Source organism: Hyperolius riggenbachi, chromosome 2 (assembly GCF_040937935.1).
Source record: "Hyperolius riggenbachi isolate aHypRig1 chromosome 2, aHypRig1.pri, whole genome shotgun sequence".
Classification (NCBI taxonomy): domain Eukaryota; kingdom Metazoa; phylum Chordata; class Amphibia; order Anura; family Hyperoliidae; genus Hyperolius; species Hyperolius riggenbachi.
Window position 1 is genome coordinate 528,259,308 of NC_090647.1, and position 23,066 is coordinate 528,282,373.

Here is a 23,066-nt window from a genome sequence, read left to right on the forward strand (position 1 = left end):
TCCGTGGCAGATTTCATTTTTTTTTGTCGCAAGTTAGAAGAAATGGAAACTTTTTTTTTTTTTTTCCTCACAAAGTGTCATTTTCCGCTTACTTGTGACAAAAAATAATATCTTCTATGAACTCACTATGCCTCTCAGTGAATACTTTGGGATGTCTTCTTTCCAAAATGGGGTCATTTGGGGGGTATTTATACTATCCTGGAATTCTAGCCCCTCATGAAACATGACAGGGGGTCAGAAAAGTCAGAGATGCTTGAAAATGGGAAAATTCACTTTTGGCACCATAGTTTGTAAACGCTATAACTTTTACCCAAACCAATAAATATACACTGAATGGTTTTTTTTTTATCAAAAACATGTTTGTCCACATTTTTCGCGCTGCATGTATACAGAAATTTTACTTTATTTGAAAACTGTCAGCACAGAAAGTTAAAAAAATCATTTTTTTGCCAAAATTCATGTCTTTTTTGATGAATATAATAAAAAGTAAAAATCACAGGAGCAATCAAATAGCATCAAAAGAAAGCTTTATTAGTGACAAGAAAAGGAGCCAAAATTCATTTAGGTGGTAGGTTGTATGAGCGAGCAATAAACCGTGAAAGCTGCAGTGGTCTGAATGGAAAAAAAGTGGCCGGTCCTTAAGGGGGGTAAAGCCCTAGGTCCTCAAGTGGTTAATGATGCAGGATTACTTTCCTGATTGGCCATAATTCATTCAGTCAGATGAGGACTCCACCCCCCTTGAAAATGTATCCCTGGCAGTTTTGTTTTGTTTTTTTGCTTTGAACACCCACATCTGCATTGGCACAGCCTAATTCAGTGGTCCTCAAACTATGGCCCGTGGCCCCCTGATGCTTTTTTACTGGCCCCCCACACACAAATTGTATTACTTGTATATGCAGTCAGCTACATCTTTAAATATTGGTGTTCCGCGTATAGAATAGCAGTGTTGGCACCACCCATCCACATGGAAGCCAGAAAGCAGTAATTCGCTGGTTTCCAATCAAACTCCACATCAGGTGACACTGCTGTCCAACTGGACTTTAGGTTGTCACCTGGGTATGCTTCACTGTCTGGCCCGCAAAGACTTCTACATCATTTTATGTATACTCTTCCCGCCCCAGCAGTCTGAAGTATGTTGACCCAAAACGTTTGGGGACCCCTGGCCTAATTGGTGGCTGCTGAGCTGGGGGGGCGGGACACAGCAACCCAGCTAGAGGTTTCCAAAGAGTTTCAGAATACTTTGGAAAAACATGGTCACGACTGCATTGCCGAGAAGGGGGGGAAGGGGTTAGCGGTGTAACTAATTACAACTGATAAGGTAAAGTAAATAACCACTGACGTAGTAAAAGTAAACACATACAAATTACTTCCTGTGTACTGTTCACAGTACACAGGAATAAAGTGGGGGACATCTAGTGGTTAATTGGAAAAATACACTTACATACATTAAATTAAACCCCCCCCCCCCCCCATTAATTAACCCCCTACCTCCTCCCCGTCACCAAAATAAAACACTTGTAGAAAGAAAAAAAGTGACATTTAAAAAAAAATACATAAATAGTTACCTTAGGGACTCAACTTTTTTAATGTATGTCACGAGGGTATATTACTGTTATTTTTGCAAATAAGGGCTTGTAATTAGTGATCTAGTTAGAACAAATGCAAAACTGAAAAAAAAATCTTTTCACCATACATTGTACTAGGGACATCATTAAAGAGTAACTGTCAGGCTGCAAAAGCTAATTTAAACCTCTATTCTCCTGTGTTAAACAGTTTAGAAGAAAGCCAAAAAGGCAATACTGAAGTTAAAACTCTTACTGTGATGTGTGCTGAACAGCAAGGCTGTTATTCCCAAGCTCGTAAGGAGGCCGGCAGGAGGCATAACAGATACTGCAAAGCATTCTGGGGCTGCTTCTCCCCACTCTGCACTACCTTGGGTCATCCCCTTCATTTCCCTATCACGCCCTAAGGCTGCTTTCACAGTGAGAAGTTACAGGTTCATGTTACAGCAGCTTGTAATGCAGCCCAGAACTCACAGCACTGAAAAATCACAGGGCACATGTTCCGTTAGAGTATACTGCATGAGTCCGCTATTGTTCCTAGCCACATGGCTAATTAATATTCACTGCACAGTAGTGTTGTCCATTAGGATCTTTTTTGTGAGTCGAATCATCAGGAAGCAGGGAGGATATGACATCACAATTGGCTTCATACGAGACAGACAAACATGGAACCTGCTATGAGCTGCCAGGAGCATCATTCTCTGCAAATACTATATAAAAATTCTGCGAAATCCAAACGTGGACAGTGAATTGCATATGAAATGTAAGTAGAGCCAATATTTAGCTACTGATATGTGTTTTTTTCTCTGAGACCCTATACCTAACAGCTCCTCTTTAAGGCTCCCTGCACACTGCAAATCCGTTTTGCGATTCCGTTTCCTATTCCGATTTGCAATTCCGATTTTCCTTGAATGCAAACAGAAAAACAGAGAAAAAAAAGGCAGCATATAATAACTATTACAAATCGGAATCGGATGTAAAAACCGATTAAAAATCGGAATCGCATGCAGTGTGCAGGGAGGCTTAAACATTGTAATAACCGGGACAAGTGGGCAAATAAAATTTGTAGGTTTTATCCATAATAGCACATTTTATTTTAAAAGCATAATGGTCTAAATCTGAGAAATAATGAATCTTTTCAATTTTTTTTCTTACTATTACTGTTGAAAAAAGAAAAGCAAGATGGAGATAACTTCGGTGTGATGAGTAGTCATAAAGTTATTAGCGAATGAAAGGGAGGAGCGCTGAATGGTGAAACCTGCTCCGCTCTATAAGGGGAACACAGCCTGTAGTGATTAAGTGGTTAAATCGTAAACATGCCCAGAACAGATATTCTGAAGTGACAAAATCCATCACTCTGCACTAATCCAATTAGCAGCCAGTTAATCGTGCCCATTTGTGTAAGACAATAATCAGCCATCCAGTAATCAGCAATACGTTTTTTTATTATGCAAATAAAGCAACATTTATTTTTTCTGTGTGTTGTGACAGTAACCGCAACCCTCTGAAAAATGAGTCTTAAGATGCATAGCAGAGATTAAATGCCATGACCTCCACAAAATAAGTCCAGATTTTGTAGTGTATTGAAGATTTTTTTTTTTTTAATGGTGTGTGTAGGATTAAGGAGATTAATGCCCAACATGACTCTTCCATGCTGCAGTGTGCCTGAGAGTGGACTGTGTGGGTGGTAAGCTGCAGGCTGAGCTTATGTAGGTCTACAGAAGGAGGAAAAGTGGGCAGAAAGATGCCCCTATGACCTGGCAAACGGTTTTCTGTATTCAGTAACTTCTCGGCAATTAGGTATTCTTGGTAGTAGGACCAGAGGGATGCGTTCCGGAGAATATTGCAGGAGATACAGCCTGGATATTGCTGGCCGGTATTAGTCTGGATAAATCAGGATAATAATCATCGTCCCTGGGCTATGTGCTTGTTGCTGCGTTCTCCCGGGGAAGGCTCATGTTACAATGGCTGAGTGACACGACGGGGATAAGGAGATGATCGTTCTCTGAGGAGCGGGCGGAGGAGAACCGTGCTGCTGTGCTCTGGGAGACATGGTCCTCATTCTTAAATTGCTTCTGCTAAGTAGTCTGTGGCCTGGGGCGGTCCTCAACGGGTTCCATCCACAGGGGCAGAAGGAACATCACCATCACCACCATCATACTCCAGAGAAAGAGGACCTTCACCCAGTGCCCATGAGAGACAGCCGCAAGAATACCAGGTGAGAGGGAGCCATGGTAACTGCATAAATGCCAACTTATTGACTCTAAAGTACCATTAAAGGGGACTTAAGGTGAGAGGAATATGGAGACGGGTCATGTTTATTTCCTTTTAAGCAATACCGGTTGTCGAGAAGTCCTCCTGATCATTTGTTTTTAATACTTTAAGCCATAGGCCTCAATTCACTAAGATCATGCTGGAGATAAGGCAAGAGAAAACTTACCTCCACATAAGAGAGAGTTATCTTATCTCTTCATTCCTTAAGTTACCTCCTCTGTAGTTAAGTTACCTCCTCTGTAGTTATTGTACCTCCTCTGTAGTTAATTTACCTCCTCTGCAGTTAATTTACCTCCTCCGTAGTTAATTTACCTCCTCTGTAGTTAATTTACCTCCTCTGTAGTTAATTTACCTCCTCTGTAGTTAATTTACCTCCTCTGTAGTTATTTTCACATGCAGTTAATAAACAGCCTGTCTTTAACTCTGGAGTTATTTTAAGGATTGAAGAGTTAACTTAAAGACAGAAGAGTTAACTTTAGGTTTGCCTGAGGTAAAATGTTTCCTGAATACTACATGCCTTATCACCATGGTAACAACTCTAGAAGAGTTATTAAAGACAGGAGATAAGCTTAGTGAATTGAGGCTAATGACCCTGAACAAGCATATGCAGATCGAGTACTCTGACTCAGCAGACTCAAGTTTTACTGGAGTAGCCATAGGCTTGTTCCAGGGTTTTGACTCAGACACACTACGTATGCCAGAAGATCAACAGGCCTGCCAGGCAACTGGCATTGTTTACAAGGAAATAAATATGGCAGCTTCCATATCACTCTTACCTCAGGCCCCCTTTAACTTTTCTATTGTAGTTGATCGATTCCCGTGTTCATCTGTTTTTTGTTTTACTCCCTCCCAATAATAGTTTGCTTGTTTCTATGACTTTTTATGACATTAGGCTGGCAACACACTGCAAAGCACTTTAACAGGGCAGTTTCTAGGCTAAATTGTTCCCATGGCGAGGGTGTCAAAATTGCCCCCCCCCCCATCCCGTGGGTTCAAGAATGTTATTTGCAATGTGGTATTTAGGTAGCCAGGTATCAAGCCCCCAGTATAGGTTAGCCAGGCTTAGGTGCCTCAGTATAATTAAGCCAGGTACAGGTTAGCAGGGTATAGGTGTCCCAGTATAGCCTAGCCAGGTACAGGTGGAGCCCCCCCCCCACGTGCGCTGGAGGGGGCAGCAACTGCACACTGGGATGTCACTGTCAGGACTCGGGAGGGGGGGCTGACTCGTGAGTCAGCCAGGAGAAATGCGATATAGATGTTGTGTCTTGTCTTTTGTGTCTTATAAGTGACAACACCACGTCACCCTATAAGAAGGGCACTCACCCTTTTTCTAAACCCTCTGCAAGATTGGGTCAACAGCACATTGAAGTCATGTAGGCCGCCCTCGCCTTATCCAGAACTCTCCGTCTGTTCCTGCTACCTGCTTGTGTAGGTCTTGTGAGCCCATCACACCACAAAGTTTGTCATAAAAAAACAGAAGATCTCGGGTGCAAGCTGCTGAAGAGTTGCAGTGGCGACAAACTAGTTGTGTAGGATGCATTGTGGTGGATTCAGACCATTAGTGGGAGACACAAATGCACAGCGCAGTTCTAAGCCAGTCAGGTGGCCATTGGCCAACACACAAAGTAGACCCCGAAAAAACTCTAACCACTATGATCTGCTGTTTTTTGTGATCATGCGTTTTTACTGATCGTAAACTTTTAGTATGGTTTTACATTTTGGTGGCTCAAATTTCTCTTATTTGAGGTGTATTAGGCTCATGACCCTATACAAGCAGGAACAGAAAAGGAAAGTTCTGGATTGGGCAGGGACGGTCTCCATGACCCCCAATCCACTGTTGACCCAATCTTGCAGCGGGTCTAGAAAAAGGGTGAGTGCCCCTTCTTGTTTTGTTGCTATTTGCATGTTCCCCTCCAACAACACAGGTCCAGTGCAACTGCAACCACTGCATAGCAATTGTACTGACCACCATGTGATTCAGGACCAGGGATGGCCTAGTTTGTCCATAATCTCTTCACTGCCTTTTTTTAAGTTTCTCTGTCTCTCCATCCTGTGATAACCAGACATTTGTGTTTAAGCTGTTTGATTGGAGAAGCTGAGGGAGGGAGATTATAATGGCGGCAGTTCAGGCGATAGGGGAAATCAGTGGATACAAACAGGAGCAGAATCTGCTGGGATAAAAACTATAAATCTCTGTTATGGTATCTGTTACTGTACATTGCTGTATCCAATCGTATCCACAGAAGAGAGGGACAGCATCAGAGTAGGATCATAGGATGCTCAATAGGCAACCTAGCCAGGTAACTGGTGCCAAATTGGTACAAGGGGGCCAGCTGACACCTCTTTTGACCGATCTCTCACCTCAGTTTACCAAAAAGCCTATCATGGAGACTGAAACCATTAGTCTTGGTCCCCATTTCATCTTAATCCTTCTCTGGACAGCATTTGTACTTAAAATGGGGGCAGATGGGACACTGAGGTCTGTTCTCTGCCTCATAACATGCCTCTTTGTCCCTACACTGCCGCTCTCTGCCCCCCACCACCACCACCAGAGACGGGACAAGGTCCTCCAGCACCCAAGGCTGAGACAGCAAAGTGCGCCCCTCCATCCCTCCCACCCTAGCCGTCACACACTGATTGCTATTAGACTAAGAGGTGCCACAGGGCCCACAACCTCCCTAACACCTTAATATCTAGTTATCTGGCTTGCAGTCACTGCTATGTATCCCCTTTTCTTATTTATTTCTGCTTCAAACACAATTAGGAATGACAGCTGAATGAATTGTGCGCCCCCTCCTACACTGCGCCCTGAGGCTGGAGCCTCTCCAGCCTATGCCTCGGCCCGGCCCTGACCACCACAGCCCCCCAAGATTAGCAACAATATTTGTCGTTATCTCTGAGGTAAACACAGGGAGAGGGATTCCCTGTTCAAAATGCCCGCTAAGGGCACTCCTACAAGGTTTCCAGAGCTGCCATTGGGCAGCGCTATCTCCCTGGCCCCCTGCCGCTCTCCCGTCTCCCTGCATGCACAGTCTCTCCATTCAGCGTTGTGAAAGTGAGCCATTGCGGCCCACGGGAGCCGCGGTTTTGGGGGCTACTTGATCCGCTCAGCCCCCCGGATCAGGTAGCCTACTTTTTTTTTCTTTTTTTTTTAGCCCACTTTGGGCTCTCTTTAAGTATGTCTTAAAGAGGAACTCCAGTGAAAATAATGTAATAAAAAAAGTGCTTCATTTTTACAATAATTATGTATAAAGGATTTAGTCAGTGTTTGCCCATTGTAAAATCTTTTAAATCCCTGATTTACATTCTGACATTTATCACATGGTGACATTTTTACTGCTGGCAGCTGATGTAGCTGCTGCATGCTTTTTGGCAGTTAGAAACAGCTGTAAACAGTTATTTCCCACAATGCAACAAGCTTTACAGACAGGAAACTGCTAGGAGTACCACGGTCCTCAGAGTTTCTTGTGGGAGGGGTTTAACCACAATATAAGTCATACAGCGCCCCCTGATGGTCTGTTTGTGAAAAGGAATAGATTTCTCATGTAAAAGGGGGTATCAGCTACTGATTGGGATAAAGTTTAATTCTTGGTCAGAGTTTCTTTTTAAGCTAGAACAGCCTAATTTTTAAGGTACCCCTCTGCTCTCAAAGGAGAAGTTTTTGCAGCCTATCTACAAAACACCTTTTCAGCCCCCAGAAAGCAAGTTGTCTCAATCTGCACAGACACTTATACTGCTTCCTTGTATTTGTTAGCAAGGATGCACGATTCTTATAGGTCAAAGGTGTCAAACTCAAATACAAGGTGGGCTGAAATTGTACATTGGGGCCTAGTCGCGGGCCATCCTCAATGTCTACTGGCCACCTTCCTCCCTTATACAGTTTCCTGGTGTCTAGTGGTCCTCCCTCCCCTATACAGTTCCTTGGTGTCTAGAGACCCTCCCCCTCCCCTATATAGTTCCCTGATGTTTAGTTCTTTCCACCTACCTCCACCATATGGCTTCCCTGGTGTTCTAGGGCTTCACCTCCAATATAGCTTCCCTGGTGGTCTACAGTGGGCCAAACATATTGCAAAGTGGAATTGGTCCAGGTCTCTGGAGGTCCCTTCACAATGGGATTGGATATCCTTCGACCTGTAGAAAGGGGGGAGAGACTGGGAGTCCAACAGTGCAGTATCGTTAGGTAAATAATCAGTGGGGGATTGTGGGTAATTTATATACTCACAAGAATGGGTTGCAGTCCTGCTACCACCATATAAGTATGCGGGAAAAAAAACACGTTCCCGCTCAGTATCCCGGAACCTTCTGGAACAGGGTGGTCGCTCTCCTCCTGACGGCCTTTCCACTGGTAGGACAGGTGTACAAGTAAAAAATGCTAGCACCCCTTTTTGGGGTGTGGGTAACAACTGTTTAAGAGGTTTGGGGAGGCGCCCAGATTCTCTACTAGTGGGTCTAAGTATAACTACTGTACTGTAATATAGGAACGGGTGTCTTACCTCCAAAGCAGACTCACTCGGATGGGATATAAGGAGTCTTTATTATAAAGTGGTTAATTGTAGACAACGCACTTCACAGGTCTCAGCCCACTTTATCAGGTCAATACAAGCCAATAACCTTAAACAGGAGTCGTGTGGGGCACGGGCGACTTAAAGAGAGTCTGAAGCGAGAATAAATCTCGCTTCAGACCTCATATATAGCAGGGGCACGTGTGCCCCTGCTAAACCGCCGCTATCCCGTGGCTTAACGGGGGTCCCTGATCCCCCAAATCCCCTCCGTAATGCGGGGGAGCGCTTCCTGGTTGGGGCAGGGCTAACCACCGCAGCCCTGCCCCACGCGCGTCTGTCAGCGCGTATCTCCGCCTCTCCCCCGCCCCTCTCAGTCTTCCTTCACTGAGAGGGGCGGGGGAGAGACGGCGATGCGCCGCTGACAGACGTGACTGGAGGCAGGGCTGCAGCCGTTAGCCCTGCCTCCAGGAGCGACCAAGTCTGCGACCAAGTGTCGCAGTGGGGGGTTTGGGGGTGAAGGGACCCCCGTTTAGCGGCGCTATTGCGGCGGTTTAGCAGGGGCACACGTGCCCCTGCTAACTATGAGCTCTGAAGCGAGATTTATTTTCGCTTCAGAGTCTCTTTAAAGGCTCCTCTTCCTATACTACAGTACAGTAACTATACTTAGACCTACTAGTAGAGGATCCGGGCGCCTCCCCAAACCTCTTATATAATGCAAAGTAGGGAATCCACTTGAGGGCCAAATTTAATGGCTCTGAGGGCATCTAATGGCCAAAAAAATAGAATGATACCTAAATACACCAAATTAAATAAAATATCCTATGAATTAACCCCAACCTCCCCCCTCTCCCATAGTTACCAAAATAAAACACTTGTATAAAAAAAAATAAAAAAATAAAAAAAATAAGAAGTGACATTTTAAAAAGATACAATAGAGGCCGAAAACAGAGAAAAAAATGTTTTTTCCATTTTTAAAAAAAATATTATTACTTTTAAAATGCATTTAAAATTATTCTTAGCAACAAGTGCAACCCAAAGAAACCCTAAATGGTGGCAAAAAAACCCCCAAGAAATAGATCCTTTCAGTGTGATAAAGTTATTGGGGAATGAAAGGGAGGAGCGCTGAAAGGAGAAAATTGCTCTGGCCCATAAGGGGAAAGACTCCTAAGTGGTCAACTGGTTAAAGCCTTTGAGAGCACAGCTAACGACTTGCACAAAAAAGGTTTACATGTAAAACTGCATCCAATTTACAGCTTTAGCCCCGCCCCCTTTATTTTGTTACCACCCTCTTTATGCTCTAACGCACTGCATGAATCGCACTATTGCCAACGGATCCATCACACCACACTGCTAATGCACTGATGTGAACACTACTATTAAAGAGAGCCTGAGGTGGTGGTGGTGGTGTGGGGGGGGGGGGGGCTAAGCGGATCAGGTAGCCGCCAAAACCGCCGCTCCTGTGGACTGCACTGGCCCACTTTCACGACCCCTGGGTCACGACGCTGGAAGGAGAGAGATCTCTCTCATCCAGCGTGTGGGGGAGCGGCAGGGGGTGCAGCCAGGGAGAGTGAACTGCCCAATGGCAGCTCTGGAAAGCCTGCACAGGGAACAGGGAATCCCTATCCTCTATTTTCCCATCTGAGATAGCGATAAATATTGTCGCTAATTCCGGGGGGGGCAGAGAGCGGCGGTGTAGGGACACCGAGGCATGTCATGAGGCAGAGAACATGACTCTGTGTCCCATCTGCCCCCCAAGAAACTGCCTCGGGGTCTCTTTAAGGTGTCCATACATCTACTGGTTTGGCAATCAGGTTCAATAATTATCGAAAATAGATGACAATCTTTGCTGCCAAAAGCGTGCCAGATCGACGTTGCGGCCAATTTCTAGCCAAACTTGATCACATGTATTTATCGGACATGCTGCAAGATGTCGGAGGCACAGTAGTATTGGCGTGCGATAATCGCAAATGGCGAATGCGACGGAAACCCCGGACCGCTGTCCTTCCCTAATGTAAAATATGCCATCCCCCGTGCAGTTATACTTAACCTGTCACCGCTCTCTCCATACTCCTTCCAGATTCACGCCCACCACATGGGTTGCAAATCTGGAAGGAGTTCTGAGACAGCGCGGGACGGCGGCAAGTAAAGTATAACTGCATGAGACACCGGAGGGTACATCTACATCAGGGGGACAGCGGCCAGGGGTGACGAGGTGGCGTCATGAGGCTGACCAGAGCCAGGACAAGGTCCTCCAGCACCCAAGGCTGAGACACCAAAGTGCGCCCCTCCATCCCTACCACCCCAGCTGTCACACACTAATTGCTATTAGACTAAGAGGGCCACAGGGCCCCCAACCTCCCCAACACCTTAATATCTAGTTATCTGGCCTGCAGTCACTGCTATGTATCCCTTTTTCTTATTTCTTTCTGCTTCATACACAATTAGGAATGACAGCTGAATGAATTGTGCGTCCCCTCCTACACTGCGCCCTGAGGCTGGAGCCTCTCCAGCCTATGCCTTGGCCCGGCCCTGAGGCTGATTAGTTAAAGATTTCATGCTGAAATTGATTGGGAATCGGCCTGCGGTTTATGGGGCCCAGCAGAACTCTCTCCGAACAGATTCCATCAGAGATAGATCTGTCTCTTGATATACACTGAAAACCTAGTCTGTAGTTTGAGCCAGAGATAATGTCCCATGGACATTATTAGCTGTTTATCCAGCTCCCACACGGAGAAATGCTGACCTTTGAACTTGTCATGGGTGTCCTGCTATCAGCAGTGTTTTTGCTGCCACCAGAGGATTTATGGCCTCTTGCTATTTTTGATTAGCGCTGCAGCTGCAGTGTGATTGCTCTCCGACTGCAGAAAAGGCCCTGGTTTATTAACCCTTGCAATGAAAAAAGAAATTAATAAAAATTGAACACAGGCAAAGTTCCGCACTACTCTCCAGATACCATCCCACCCGGAATCTCCGATCCTCCCAGGAGACCTTCTTGCTTTGTGACCGACTCTCAGGGCTGGAACCCACAAGAGAGTTTTTTTGAGCATTTTGGCAGCGCTGCGATACGCTAGCGTTTTGCCAAAACGCTCAGCTGATGTTAATGGATGGGGCAACTTCCACAGGAGCGTTTGCGTTTCCCAGAAACGCAAACGCAGGACCTGCAGCATTTTGGGAGCGTTAGCGCTTCAATGTAAAGTATTGAAACGCTAGCAGAAACGCTCAGCAAAACCTAAACTGAGCGGTTTTGCTAGCGTTTTGCGGTTCAGCACACTGTAACAAAATTAAAAATAATTCACAGGACCAATCAGGGTAAAAACGCGAAACGCAAAACGCTACACAACCGCTGAGCAAAAAAATACACTGTTGCAAAACGCAACCGAAAACGCGCATGAATCCGCTTGCAAACCGTTCAGACAAAACGCTAGCGGTTGCGTTTTGCGTTTGCGGATTTCAGTGGGTTCCAGGCCTCAGTCCCACATCCAGGACTTCTCACCTTTCCTTTGGAGCGCTCTCCCATGTCTCCTAGGGAACACTCTCCCTGTCATGCTCCAAGCCTGGAAATCTTCAAACAGAGGCCCAGTGCACAACAAAACTGCTAGCAGATCCTCAAAACGCTAGCAGTTTTTGGAGCAAATTTCAGAGCGATTCTAGGCATGTTTAGAGATGTTTTCTAAACATGCCTAGCGTTTTTGGGAGCGTTTTTGTGAAGCAGATTACAAATACTGTTACAGTAAAAGCTGTTACTGAACAGCTTCTGTAACAAAAACGCCTGGAAAACCGCTCTGATGTAGCGTTTTCAAGAGCGGTTTGCATTTTTCCTATAACTTTACATTGAGGCAGAAACGCTTCTGCAAACCGCAAACGTGCAGCAGGAGGCACGTTTGCGGTTTGCTAAAAACCTCAAACCGCTGGTGTGCACCATCCCATTGAATTACATTAGCCAAGCATTTTCACAGGCAGATGTGGTTGGCAGATCGCTCATAAAACCGCTCGGTGTGCACTGGGCCATACTCTCAAATCACACCTGTTCAGACAAACCTTTAATTTGCTTTAAAGGGACTCCGAGCACCTCTCATGGGTGTGCCTTTAAAGACTCCGACCAGTACTGCAAAGTACTCAAAGATGTATACATTTATCTTGTGCTCTCCTCTTTCATTTGATGCCTGATTCGCCATTCTATACCAAACTGTTTTAGTTCCATTTCAATTTAAAAATCGCGTCTGCCATCTTGGCTATGTTATAACTTCCGGGTCACCCCTGTCTTTTCTGTTAGAGAAGTGCATCACTGAATGAAGCAGGAAGAGGAAGTGACCCGCATGTCCATTGCAAGAGGTGTACAGAGGGGTCATAGCACGACTTTGTTGGAAGTCGTCTGTCTTAAAGGCATGCCCATGAGAGGTGCTCAGAGTCCCTTTAAGTAGCATTGGAGGCTCACTGCCTCATTCACTAACCCCTGTGTCTCCTTCCCTAGTGTCTGCAACCCACTAGCCTCCTGATTGTAAGCTCACAAGGGCAGAGACCTCCTTCGAGTGTTTCTTATTCTGATGTAATTTATCATATGAAAATGCACCAGTACTGGTGATTAGTGATGCTCAAATCCGAACTTTGGGTGAATCTGGATAGTTGCTGGGCGGGGGGGTCAATCTTACCTATCTGACGCCTTCTTTGTCCATCCCTCGGCGCCTCCCACGATGCGCTCCACGCGTGTCACGTGACTACAAACACTTCCTCCTTTAACCTTGTAATCACGTGACCACCGCTTGGACCGCATCGTGGGAGGCGCCGAGGGACGGACCGAAGAAGACGTCAGACAGGTAAGCTTGACCCCGCACAGGTATCTGGGTGAAATCCGGATAGAACTGCTTGATGTCTCACAAATCAACTATGCATGCATTTATATTGCTGGGTGTACTTATTGTAAAAAGTTTTTAACCCCTCATTTATCTACTGTATGTTCCCCATTACACTTTGTTTTGTACTATGTACAAGGCTACGGAAGATGTTATACGCTATATATATATATATATATATAATGAAAAAAAGTTATTGACCACCTAAGTGGTTTGGACGAGCTCAGCTCCTGGTGGATCTTTTTTTTTATTTATTTTTTTTAAACACGCAACTAGCACTTTGCTAGCTGCGTGTTTCGTTCAATCACCACCGCTCACCGCCGATCCGCTGCTACCCACCGCGTAAGAAGGCCCCCCCCCCCCCAGACCCTCAGCGCAGCCTGGCCAATCACCGCCAGGCTGCGCTATGGGGTGGATCGGGACTCCCCCTGACGTCATGACGTTGATGACATCATTCCGATCGTCGCCATGGCGACGAGGGAAGCCCTAACAGGAAATCCCGTTCAGAGCGGGATTTCCTGTTGGGTATGATCGCCGGCGGCGATCGGAGGGGTGGGAGGGATGCCGCAGGGAGGGGGGAATCATGTAGCTAGCTAGCTACATGATAACAAAAAAAATTAGGTTAAAAAAAAAACCACCCACGGCCGAGCGCTGCAAAAAATCAAAACGCCAGGGTGGTTAATAGGATAGGCACTGGTTATCTGGAACTCAACTGAACCAGCAGTACTCACAGCTATGAAGGCCAACTTCTTTGGGCTCCACAACCTCTTCAGCCTCAGACCCTATGGGAATCCAGAAGGCATTAAGCACTGCAGGCAAAGTAACCTTTTGGATTGGTTGGTGAGTCCACACAGTACAATTTTGATTGTATGTACAATTGATACGATCTGCGATCTCATATAAAGATCGGGTCACAGCCACCAATACCCAATAAGCGTGCAAATATGCAATCTAACTTTAGCTAAATCCTGTAAGAAAAAGGGTTAATTCAACATCCTTTCTAGAGATAGCAAAATTACAATATCAATAAAACGGTTCTGGTAACGTTTTCTCTGGAAACGCAGAACTCTTTGCAGAGATTTCAGAACAAGCACTTAGACAAATTATTTTTAATTGTTTATTTTATACTAAAATAATGCAAAAACTAAATACAGCAATTGAACAGATTGTTATAGTTAAAATAATGAAGGATTTAAAGTAACTGGTTATAATCCGAGCAGTGTGTCAATTTAACGTGTCCAATTAAGTCCAAAACAGAAGATATCATAGTCCAATTATGGAAAGCTCAGATCCTTGATGGAATATGGATACCGGCTGAGGAAGGACTCTCTTGACAGCCTGTGTCCAGCAGTTTTAACTCTTTCTCTGCTGGAGGGTGGAGATGGTAATGGGACATGGGCAGTTCTGCTAAATGCCCCAGCTCCACCCTTTGTCACGACAGGCAGAAAAGAATATGAAATACCTGAAATGGTCATATCTCTGCGTCAGTTCATCAGAACCCGCAGAGAATGATACATGCATCTTCTTGGCATTCTGTACTTTACGTGGAGTCTAAACGCATAAACATTAGGATATTTAATTTCAGAGGAAATTAGATCTCAGTGCCAGAAGATGCTAGACAAACGCTTCGTGGCTCAATCAACCCCAGATGGGATCTAGTGCATATTTAATCATTTTGATATGCCTAGCATCTATGGAAAACTGATTTAAGTAAAATAACTATTCTTTTATTCCAAGGTGAAATAAAAGTTATTTCCCCTATAAGGGTATGTGCAGTATGTATCTCTGGTCAGTATATGAGGGTGATCTGGTTTCTAGCCCCTGCACTCTCTCCTTATCAATATCGCTTAAAGAGAACCCGAGGTGTGTTTAAACAATGTTATCTGCATACAGAGGCTGGATCTGCCTATACAGCCCAGCCTCTGTTGCTATCCCAAACCCCACTAAGGTCGCCCTGCACTCTGCAATCCCTCATAAATCACAGCTGTGCTGTGAGGCTGTGTTTACATCTGTAGTGTCAGTCTCAGCTGCTCCTCCGCCTCCTGCATAGCTCCGGTCCCTGCCCCCATCCCTTCCCTCCAATCAGCAGGGAGGGAAGGGATGCAGGCGGGGACCGGAGTTCTGCAGGAGGCGGGGAGAGCAGCAGACTGACACTATAGAGATAAACACAGCCAGCTCTGACAAGCTGTTTGTCAGCAGCGTGGCTGTGATTTATGAGGGATTGCAGAGTGCAGGGGGACCTTAGGGGGGGTTGGGATAGCAACAGAGGCTGGGCTGTATAGGCAGATCCAGCCTCTGTATGCAGATAATATTCTTCAAACCCACCTCGGGTTCTCTTTAAAGTAGATCTGAACTACATGAGGTGGTTCTGCTTTAGGTTTTATGGGCCTCCCTCTGGTGAACAATAAACAACCAACCATTTCCCCCAGAGCAGAGGCCTGGAGGCCTGGGCTGAAATAAACCGTGTTTTTTTTTTTTTAGCAAAGCTACAGAGTTAAAGTGGCACATGTGATTGCGCAGTTTCGTGCGATTGCGCAGATGGTGTGTGACACTTTGTCTCCCTTTTGCCTCCTTATGTCCATTGTGCTACCTTATATCTTCCTTGTGCCTCCTTTGTCCCGCCGTGCCTCTTTTGGTCCCCTTGAGTCTTATTTGTACTCCTTGTGCCTCTTATCCCCTGCTGTGCCTTTTGTCCCGCTATGCACCATTTCCTGCTGTACCTCTTGTACCCCGTGCTTGCTGCAGTCCTCCAGCCCCATACCTTTAGCAGAGTAGGCCCAGCGGAAGCTGCAACATGTCTCACATGGTCCATGGGGGGGGGGGCGTCAATCAGCAACATACTCTCTCCCTTCACTGTTCCCCCTAGTGGCGGCTTCTCCTGATAGCGTCATTACACGATGCAAGAGAAGCAAGTATTAGGGGAACAGTGAAGAGAGAGAGGACGTCACTGACTGACGTGGGCTGCCATGGACCAGGTGGGACATGTTATGGCTTCAGCTAGGCCTACACTGCAAAAGGATTGGAGAGCAGAAGCGGTAGCCTCCAACTTCGTGGCATCATTGTGGCGGATCAGCAGGTGTTTGTTTTGTTGGGTCATACGTATGTTGGCTAATACAGTACTATAACCCACTCTATATACAGGTAGTCCCCCTACCTGTATATAGAGTGGGTTATAATACTGTATTAGCTTGGCCTATTTTTAACACTTTTTAGTCTCAAGCAACCAGAAAGCATACTTATCTGGCATCAGCCGATCCCCGTTGGTGCTGGAAAACCAAGACTACTGTAAATATACTACTCCTGGACCACATTATTAGCACTGAATTTGACCCCGTTTTGCCTTGAGAACTGCCTTAATTCTTTGTGACCTAGATTCAACAAGGTGTCGAAAACATTCCTTTGAGAGTTTTGTCCATATTGACATGATAGCATCAAACAGTTGCTGCAGATTTGTCGGCTGCACATCCATGATGCAAATCTCCCATCCCTCCACAACCCAAAGGTGCTCTATTGGATTGTGCCAGTGTTCCATGATGATAATGACCTCAATCATACCTCCAATACGACCATTGCCTTGCTAAAGAAACAGAGGATAAGGGTGCTGGATTGGCCAAGCATGCCTCCAAACCTAAATTTTACTGGGCATCTGTGGGGCATCCTCAAATGAAAGGTGGAAGTGCGCAAAGTCTCTAACGTCCACCAGCTTCATGATGTCATCATGAAGGAGTGGAAGAGGATTCCAGAGGTAACCTGGGCAGCATGGTGGCGTAGTGGTTAGCACTCTCGCCTTGCAACGATGGGTACCCAGGTTGAATCCCACTATCTGTACGGAGTTTGTATGTTCTTCTGTCTGCATGGGTTTCTTCCTACGTCCCAAAAACATACAGATAAGTTAACTGGCTTCCCTCTAAAACTGGCTCTAGACTACGATACATACACTGACTGCACGATACATACATACACCTGACTATGTATTCTTTAATGTGCTGCAGAAGATTCCAGTGCTATGTAAATACATAATAGCATGGTAGGACGTTAGACTATAATTACGGTAGGATTAGGTTGTGAGCTCCTCTGGGGACAGTCAGTGACATGACTATGTACTCTGTACAGTGCTGCGGAAGAGGTTAGCACTATATAAATACTAAATAATAAATGCTAAATAATAATAACCTGTGAAGCTTCAGTGGACGCCATACTCAAGAGAGTTAAGGCAGTGATGGAAAATAATGGTGGCCTCATAAAGTATTGACACTTTGGGCAGAATTTTGACATTCTTCACTTAGGGGTGCACACACATATCTGTAAATCCATACCATTCCAAAGGGTTTACATACTTTTTCTTGCTACTGTAAATCAACAGAATGGCGTAAACAGAAGAAAATACTCCCTCTGCAGTCACTCAGTGAGTCCTGACCTCAACCGGATTGAGATGCTGTGGCAATTTACACCAGACATCCCAATAATGTTGTTGAGCTGAAACAGTTCTGTAAAGAGGAATGGTCGAGAATTATTCCTGACCGTTGTGCAGGTCTGATCTGCAACTACAGGAAACGTTTGGTTGAAGGTATTGCTGCCAAAGGAGGTTCAACCAGTTATTAAATCCAAGGGTGCACATACTTTTTCCAGCTGTACTGTAGATGATTACATGGTGTGTTCATGGAAACCTTTATTTGTGTGCAGGGCCGGCCCTAGACCTGAGGCAAACGTAGAAAAAATCGCCGCCCCCCCCTCCCTCCTCAAGCCATGGGTGGGGGGCCGCCGAGCTGGAGGAGGTAGCAGGCAGGAAGGGGGTATTGGGCAAAACGGCGGGGAGGGGGGTCGGACCCCCCTTTCCTTTGCCTGGGTCCCCCGATCTGCGTTCCCCCTCCAGCTTTAAAAAGTTAAGTAGCAGCCGCTACTAGTAAGAGGCAACGGGCGGGGATCACTCACCACTTCCACGTTCCAGCGTGCGTTCCACTGTCGTCACTTCCTGCAACACTGTATTGTAAGTGAACGGCTTTGCAGGAAGTGACGTCAGTGGAAAGCACACTGGAACACGGAAGAGGTGAGTGATCCCCGCCCGTTGCCTCTTACTAGTAGCGGCTGCAACTTAACTTTTTAAAGCTAAAGGGGGAGCGCAGATGGGGGACCCAGGTGAGGAAAGGGAGGGGGGTCCGACCCTTCTCCCCACCGCTAGGCCCAATACCCCCTTCCTGCCTGCTACCCCTCTAGCTCGGCGGCTGCCCCCCCGCACTCACGGACAGGCAGGTGAGTTGCCCCCCCCCCAAAGTGCCGCCTGAGGCAAATGTTTCACCCCGCCTCATGAGCGGGCCGGCCCTGTTTGTGTGGTATTAGTTTAAGCAGACTGTGATTGTATATTGTTGTAACTTAGATGAAGATCAGACTACATTTTATGACCAATCTGTGCAGAAATCCATATAGTTCCAAAGGGTTCACATACTTTTTCTTGCTACTGTAATATTTGTGTATTGTCCCATTATTTCTGGATTCCTAGGATAATAGACTCCAGTAAGGTAAATGATCTCCCTATCATAGATAGATCTAATACATCACTACATGTGGATGCCTCATCTAGGGGATCAGACTGGTCCTGGCTTACATGTGCTGATGTGCCCTGCAATGCCTTTGTGTAGCAGCTGATACAAAATGACTTGAATGTAGGTCAAAGCTCTATAAAACAGCAGGCCAGGCACATTGTATTTTTCTACTCACTGCAGCACAGATCTTTGATACGCAGTGATTATTTTTAAATCGCTGGTGTTTACCTGAACATGCACTTCGCCTGATTAACAACAGCAAAATGTTTGAAGCAATTTTCCTCTATTGGAAAACAGCCTTGAGACGTAGATACAAATAGGTGGTCATCTGTATAAACTGCAATGCCCACTACTTCATATATTGCATCAAATCATCATAACGCAAAGTAAAAACACAAACACACACTCCCAACTGTCCCTACTTTGGAGGGACAGTCCCTCTTTGGGAGCCCTGTCCCCTCTGTCCCTCTGTCCTCCACATTTGTCCCTCTTTCAGGCCTTTGTCCTTCTTTCTATGTAAATATATATATTTATTTACTAAAAAACGAATTTGATTGACTCTAAACTTTATTCCCATCCTTTAGGCTGGTTTCACATTGGGACGTTACAGGCGCAGGTTAGAGCAGCCTGTAACGCAACCCACCGCACAGTAATGAAAAATCAATGGGGCTGTTCACAGTGCGGACGTTGCGTTACATTGTAACGCTGCGTCACAAGGCAACGTACTGCATGCAGTACTTTGGACGCGGCTGAGCCGCGTTAGACTGCTTGCACATGCTCAGTAATGTTGGGGAGGAGCGGAGAGCGGCCAGGCACATGGCTAATTAATATGCACTGCACGTTATGACGTGCAGTGTTTACTTCCTGGAGCAGCCGCTCTGTGCGGCGATTGGCCAGGCGGGACCACGTGATGCCGCATGCGCACAAGAGTGCGCATCATGGCATCACTGACGCCAGAGTGAGCTGCACAACGTGGCTCACTCTGACGTCCAGATCCAGCACCACCAGGCGTTGAGTTAGGGGGACGTTATGCGACCTTAACGCTCCCTCTAAAGCAACGTCCTGGTGTGAAATTAGCCTAAAAGAAAACCTGTAACGAAGAAAAGCTCCCCTGAGGGGTACTCACCTCGGGTGGGTGAAGCCTCCGGATCCTACACAAGTCTCCTGTGCCTGCGTAGTAGAGCAGACCCGACAGAGATCGGCTATTTCCGCCTATCTCCGTGCTGAGAGCCGCAACAGCACCCCCGCTGGAGCCAGGGAAGGTAAATATAGATAGCCTTGTCAGCCTTGTCAGGGGAGGATTGCCGGACACCTCGGGGGAGCCAGCGCTGGACTGCCTGCAGCAACAGGGGAGGGGGAAGCCTCATTGGGACCCTGAGTCTTCCCCCTCCTGAGGTGAATACCCCCCGGGGGAACTTTTCTTATTTTCAAATGTTAATATGAAGGAAAATGAACCAGGATATAAAGGACCAGTGTGGTTTTAATTATAAAACAACATATTTTTCTTATGAAATCTTTATGGGAAGCATGACTGGGGGTGTGTCGGGCGTGGTTAGAGGTGTGTCCCTCTTTCTGATCTCAAAAAGTTGGGAGGTATGATGAGTAGAAATGTAGTGATGCTGGGCAGAGAACAACAATCAAATTACAGTAGTGATACATAATTACATATGTGTGATATTGCTATTACCCCATACAATGAATATGGCCACAATGTCCTCACATCCTACATATGAAAAGTGCAGTCACTATGCCTTCTTCTCACAGATACGGTCACTGTGTCCCCTTTTGTAACACATGTAGACTTCGTGGCCCATATGCAATTTACTTTTTCTCCTGAGTTTTATCTTAGGTGATATTTTTAAACTTGTCAATAAAATTCCTTTTAAGCCACCAGCAAGAAAAAAAAATACTCAAAATAATTTTGATAGTACTTTTTCACCTACCTTTTGGTACTTTTTTCGATTACAAAATGCTGAAAATCTATTTTAACCACTTGCCGACCGCGCACTCATAACGCGCGCTGGCAAAGTGGCAGCTGCAGGACCAGCGGGCTGCAGGCTAATTAATCAGGAAGCAGCCGCTCGCGCGAGCGGCTGCTTCCTGTCAATTCACGGCGGGGGGCTCCGTGAATAGCCTGCGGGCCGCCGATCGCGGCTCGCAGGCTAAATGTAAACACAAGCGGAAATAATCCGCTTTGTTTACATTCGTACAACGCTGCTAACAGTAGCAGCGTTGTACCAGATCAGCGATCCCCGGCCAATCAGCGGCCGGGGATCGCTGTCACATGACAGGCAGGAGCCTGTTAGAGGCTGCACAGGACAGATCCGTTCCTGTGCAGCCTCCGATCTCCGGGGAAGGGAGGGAGGAGAGGGAGGGGGGGAATTTCGCCGCGGAGGGGGGCTTTGAGGTGCCCCCCCCCCCGCAACACCCAGGCAGGCAGGAGCGATCAGACCCCCCCAGCACATCATCCCCCTAGTGGGGAAAAAAGGGGGGCGATCTGGTCGCTCTGCCTGCACCCTGATCTGTGCTGGGGGCTGCACAGCCCACCCAGCACAGATCAGCTAAAACAGCGCTGGTCCTTAAGGGGGGGTAAAGGGTGGGTCCTCAAGTGGTTAAAAAGATGTTGAGAATGGCAAATGGCCCCATGTTCCTGATTAACCAAGTGGGAACATACTGCCCCATATGCAATTCACTTTTTCTCCTGCGTTTTCTCCAAGTCATATTTTCACAACAGAGTAACCAAGCAGCTCAGGGTGACCCAAACCACTAGGAATGTATGGGGGGATAAAAGGAACCAAAAAGCCCTCCTACTAAAAAAGCAAAGCTTGGTGTAATTTGCCTTCTTAAAACAGAAGGAAATTTGCAATAATTCAGTTATAAGTGAACATTTGTGGTTACCCACAATGCTCTACTGAATATGCAAATGATCCCTTTTCGCCCTTGTTAAGCCAAGTAAGCATCCAGAACCGCTGGTGTATAGCAAGCTTATAGCTTTAAGTTTTACACAGCCTTATGAAACCCACATGTAGACAGCCTGTTTCGGACTGTCTGAAACAGGCTGTCTACATGTGGGTTTCATAAGGCTGTGTAAAACTTAAAGCTATATAGGCTTGCTATACACCAGCGGTTCTGGATGCTTACTTGGCTTAACAAGGGCGAAAAGGGATCATTTGCATATTCAGTAGAGCATTGTGGGTAACCACAAATGTTCACTTATAACTGAATTATTGCAAATTTCCTTCTGTTTTAAGAAGGCAAATTACACCAAGCTTTGATATTTTCACAACTTGCCAATAAAATGCCTTTAAACCCCCAGCAAGCAAGAAAATACTCAAAATAATTTTGATAGAACTATTTCACCTAATTTTCAGTACTTTTTTTTTCATTGCAAATTGCTGAAAAGTTATTTTAAAATGAAGTTGTAAAGTTATCACCTAGGAGAAAACTTTGCTGAAAAAGTCAATTGCATATGGGCCCCTGTCCCTCAAATCAGTTTGGCCAACATGACCTCATAAGCCAGGTGCAGCCATAATGCTCCCATATCACAATCAAGGCCACCATGTTCTGACATCACAAATACAGCCATAATGGGCCATATGCCATTAACTTTTTCTCCTAAGTTTTCTCCAAGGAGATATTTTCACACCTTATCGATAAAATGCTTTTTAAGCCACCAGCAAGCAAGAAAATACAAGAATAAATCTTGACATGAGTTTCTCACCTACTTTTGGCATTTTTTATTTTTCTTTTGCAAAGTGCTGAATAGTTATTTTAAACTGAAGATGAAAAATTATCTCTTGGGAGAAAACTTGGGTGAAAAAGTGAATTGCATATGGACCACTGTCTATTAAGTAGACATGCGAATTCCAACTTGAAATTGTAAAAATTCCGATGCGAGATTTGGAAATCCGCGAATTCCATGCGCTCATCATCACTAGCAGCTATAATATACCCTCTATTACAAGGGTGTCCCATAATGCAAGTGTAGCTATTATGTCTTATTACAGTTCTGGACACAATGTCCCCATGTCACGTGTGCAGCCACTATGACTTCCATGTCACAATTTGCTATACCAAATACTGTATGTGGCCATAATTTCCCACCACGTTCCCAAGTGCAGCCATCATCATCACCCTCTCTACAATCCATTTCATAACCTACAACTCAGGCAGTGGTGTAACTACAATTCATAGGTCCCCCAGGAAAACTATGATTAGCCCCCTCCCTTAATGTTCACACCCCTTTGCCTCCACTTGGTGCCCTTCATGGCCTTGGGGCTCATCTCACAAGGGTGAGTCATAACACAAGTGTTGCCATCGGGATTTTCACATCTATAG

At 45.8% G+C, this 23,066-nt stretch overlaps 1 protein-coding gene across 1 annotated transcript in view; it reads left to right on the forward strand.

The window, feature by feature from the left end:
• The first annotated feature begins 3,233 nt into the window (after positions 1-3,233).
• Positions 3,234-23,066, forward strand: part of GABRR3 (gamma-aminobutyric acid type A receptor subunit rho3) — a 107,745-nt gene continuing 87,912 nt past the window's right edge. The window contains exon 1 of the mRNA XM_068270633.1: positions 3,234-3,780. Within this exon, the coding sequence (XP_068126734.1) occupies positions 3,614-3,780 (167 nt within the window). The 5' untranslated portion in view covers positions 3,234-3,613. The remainder of the gene's footprint in view (positions 3,781-23,066) is intronic.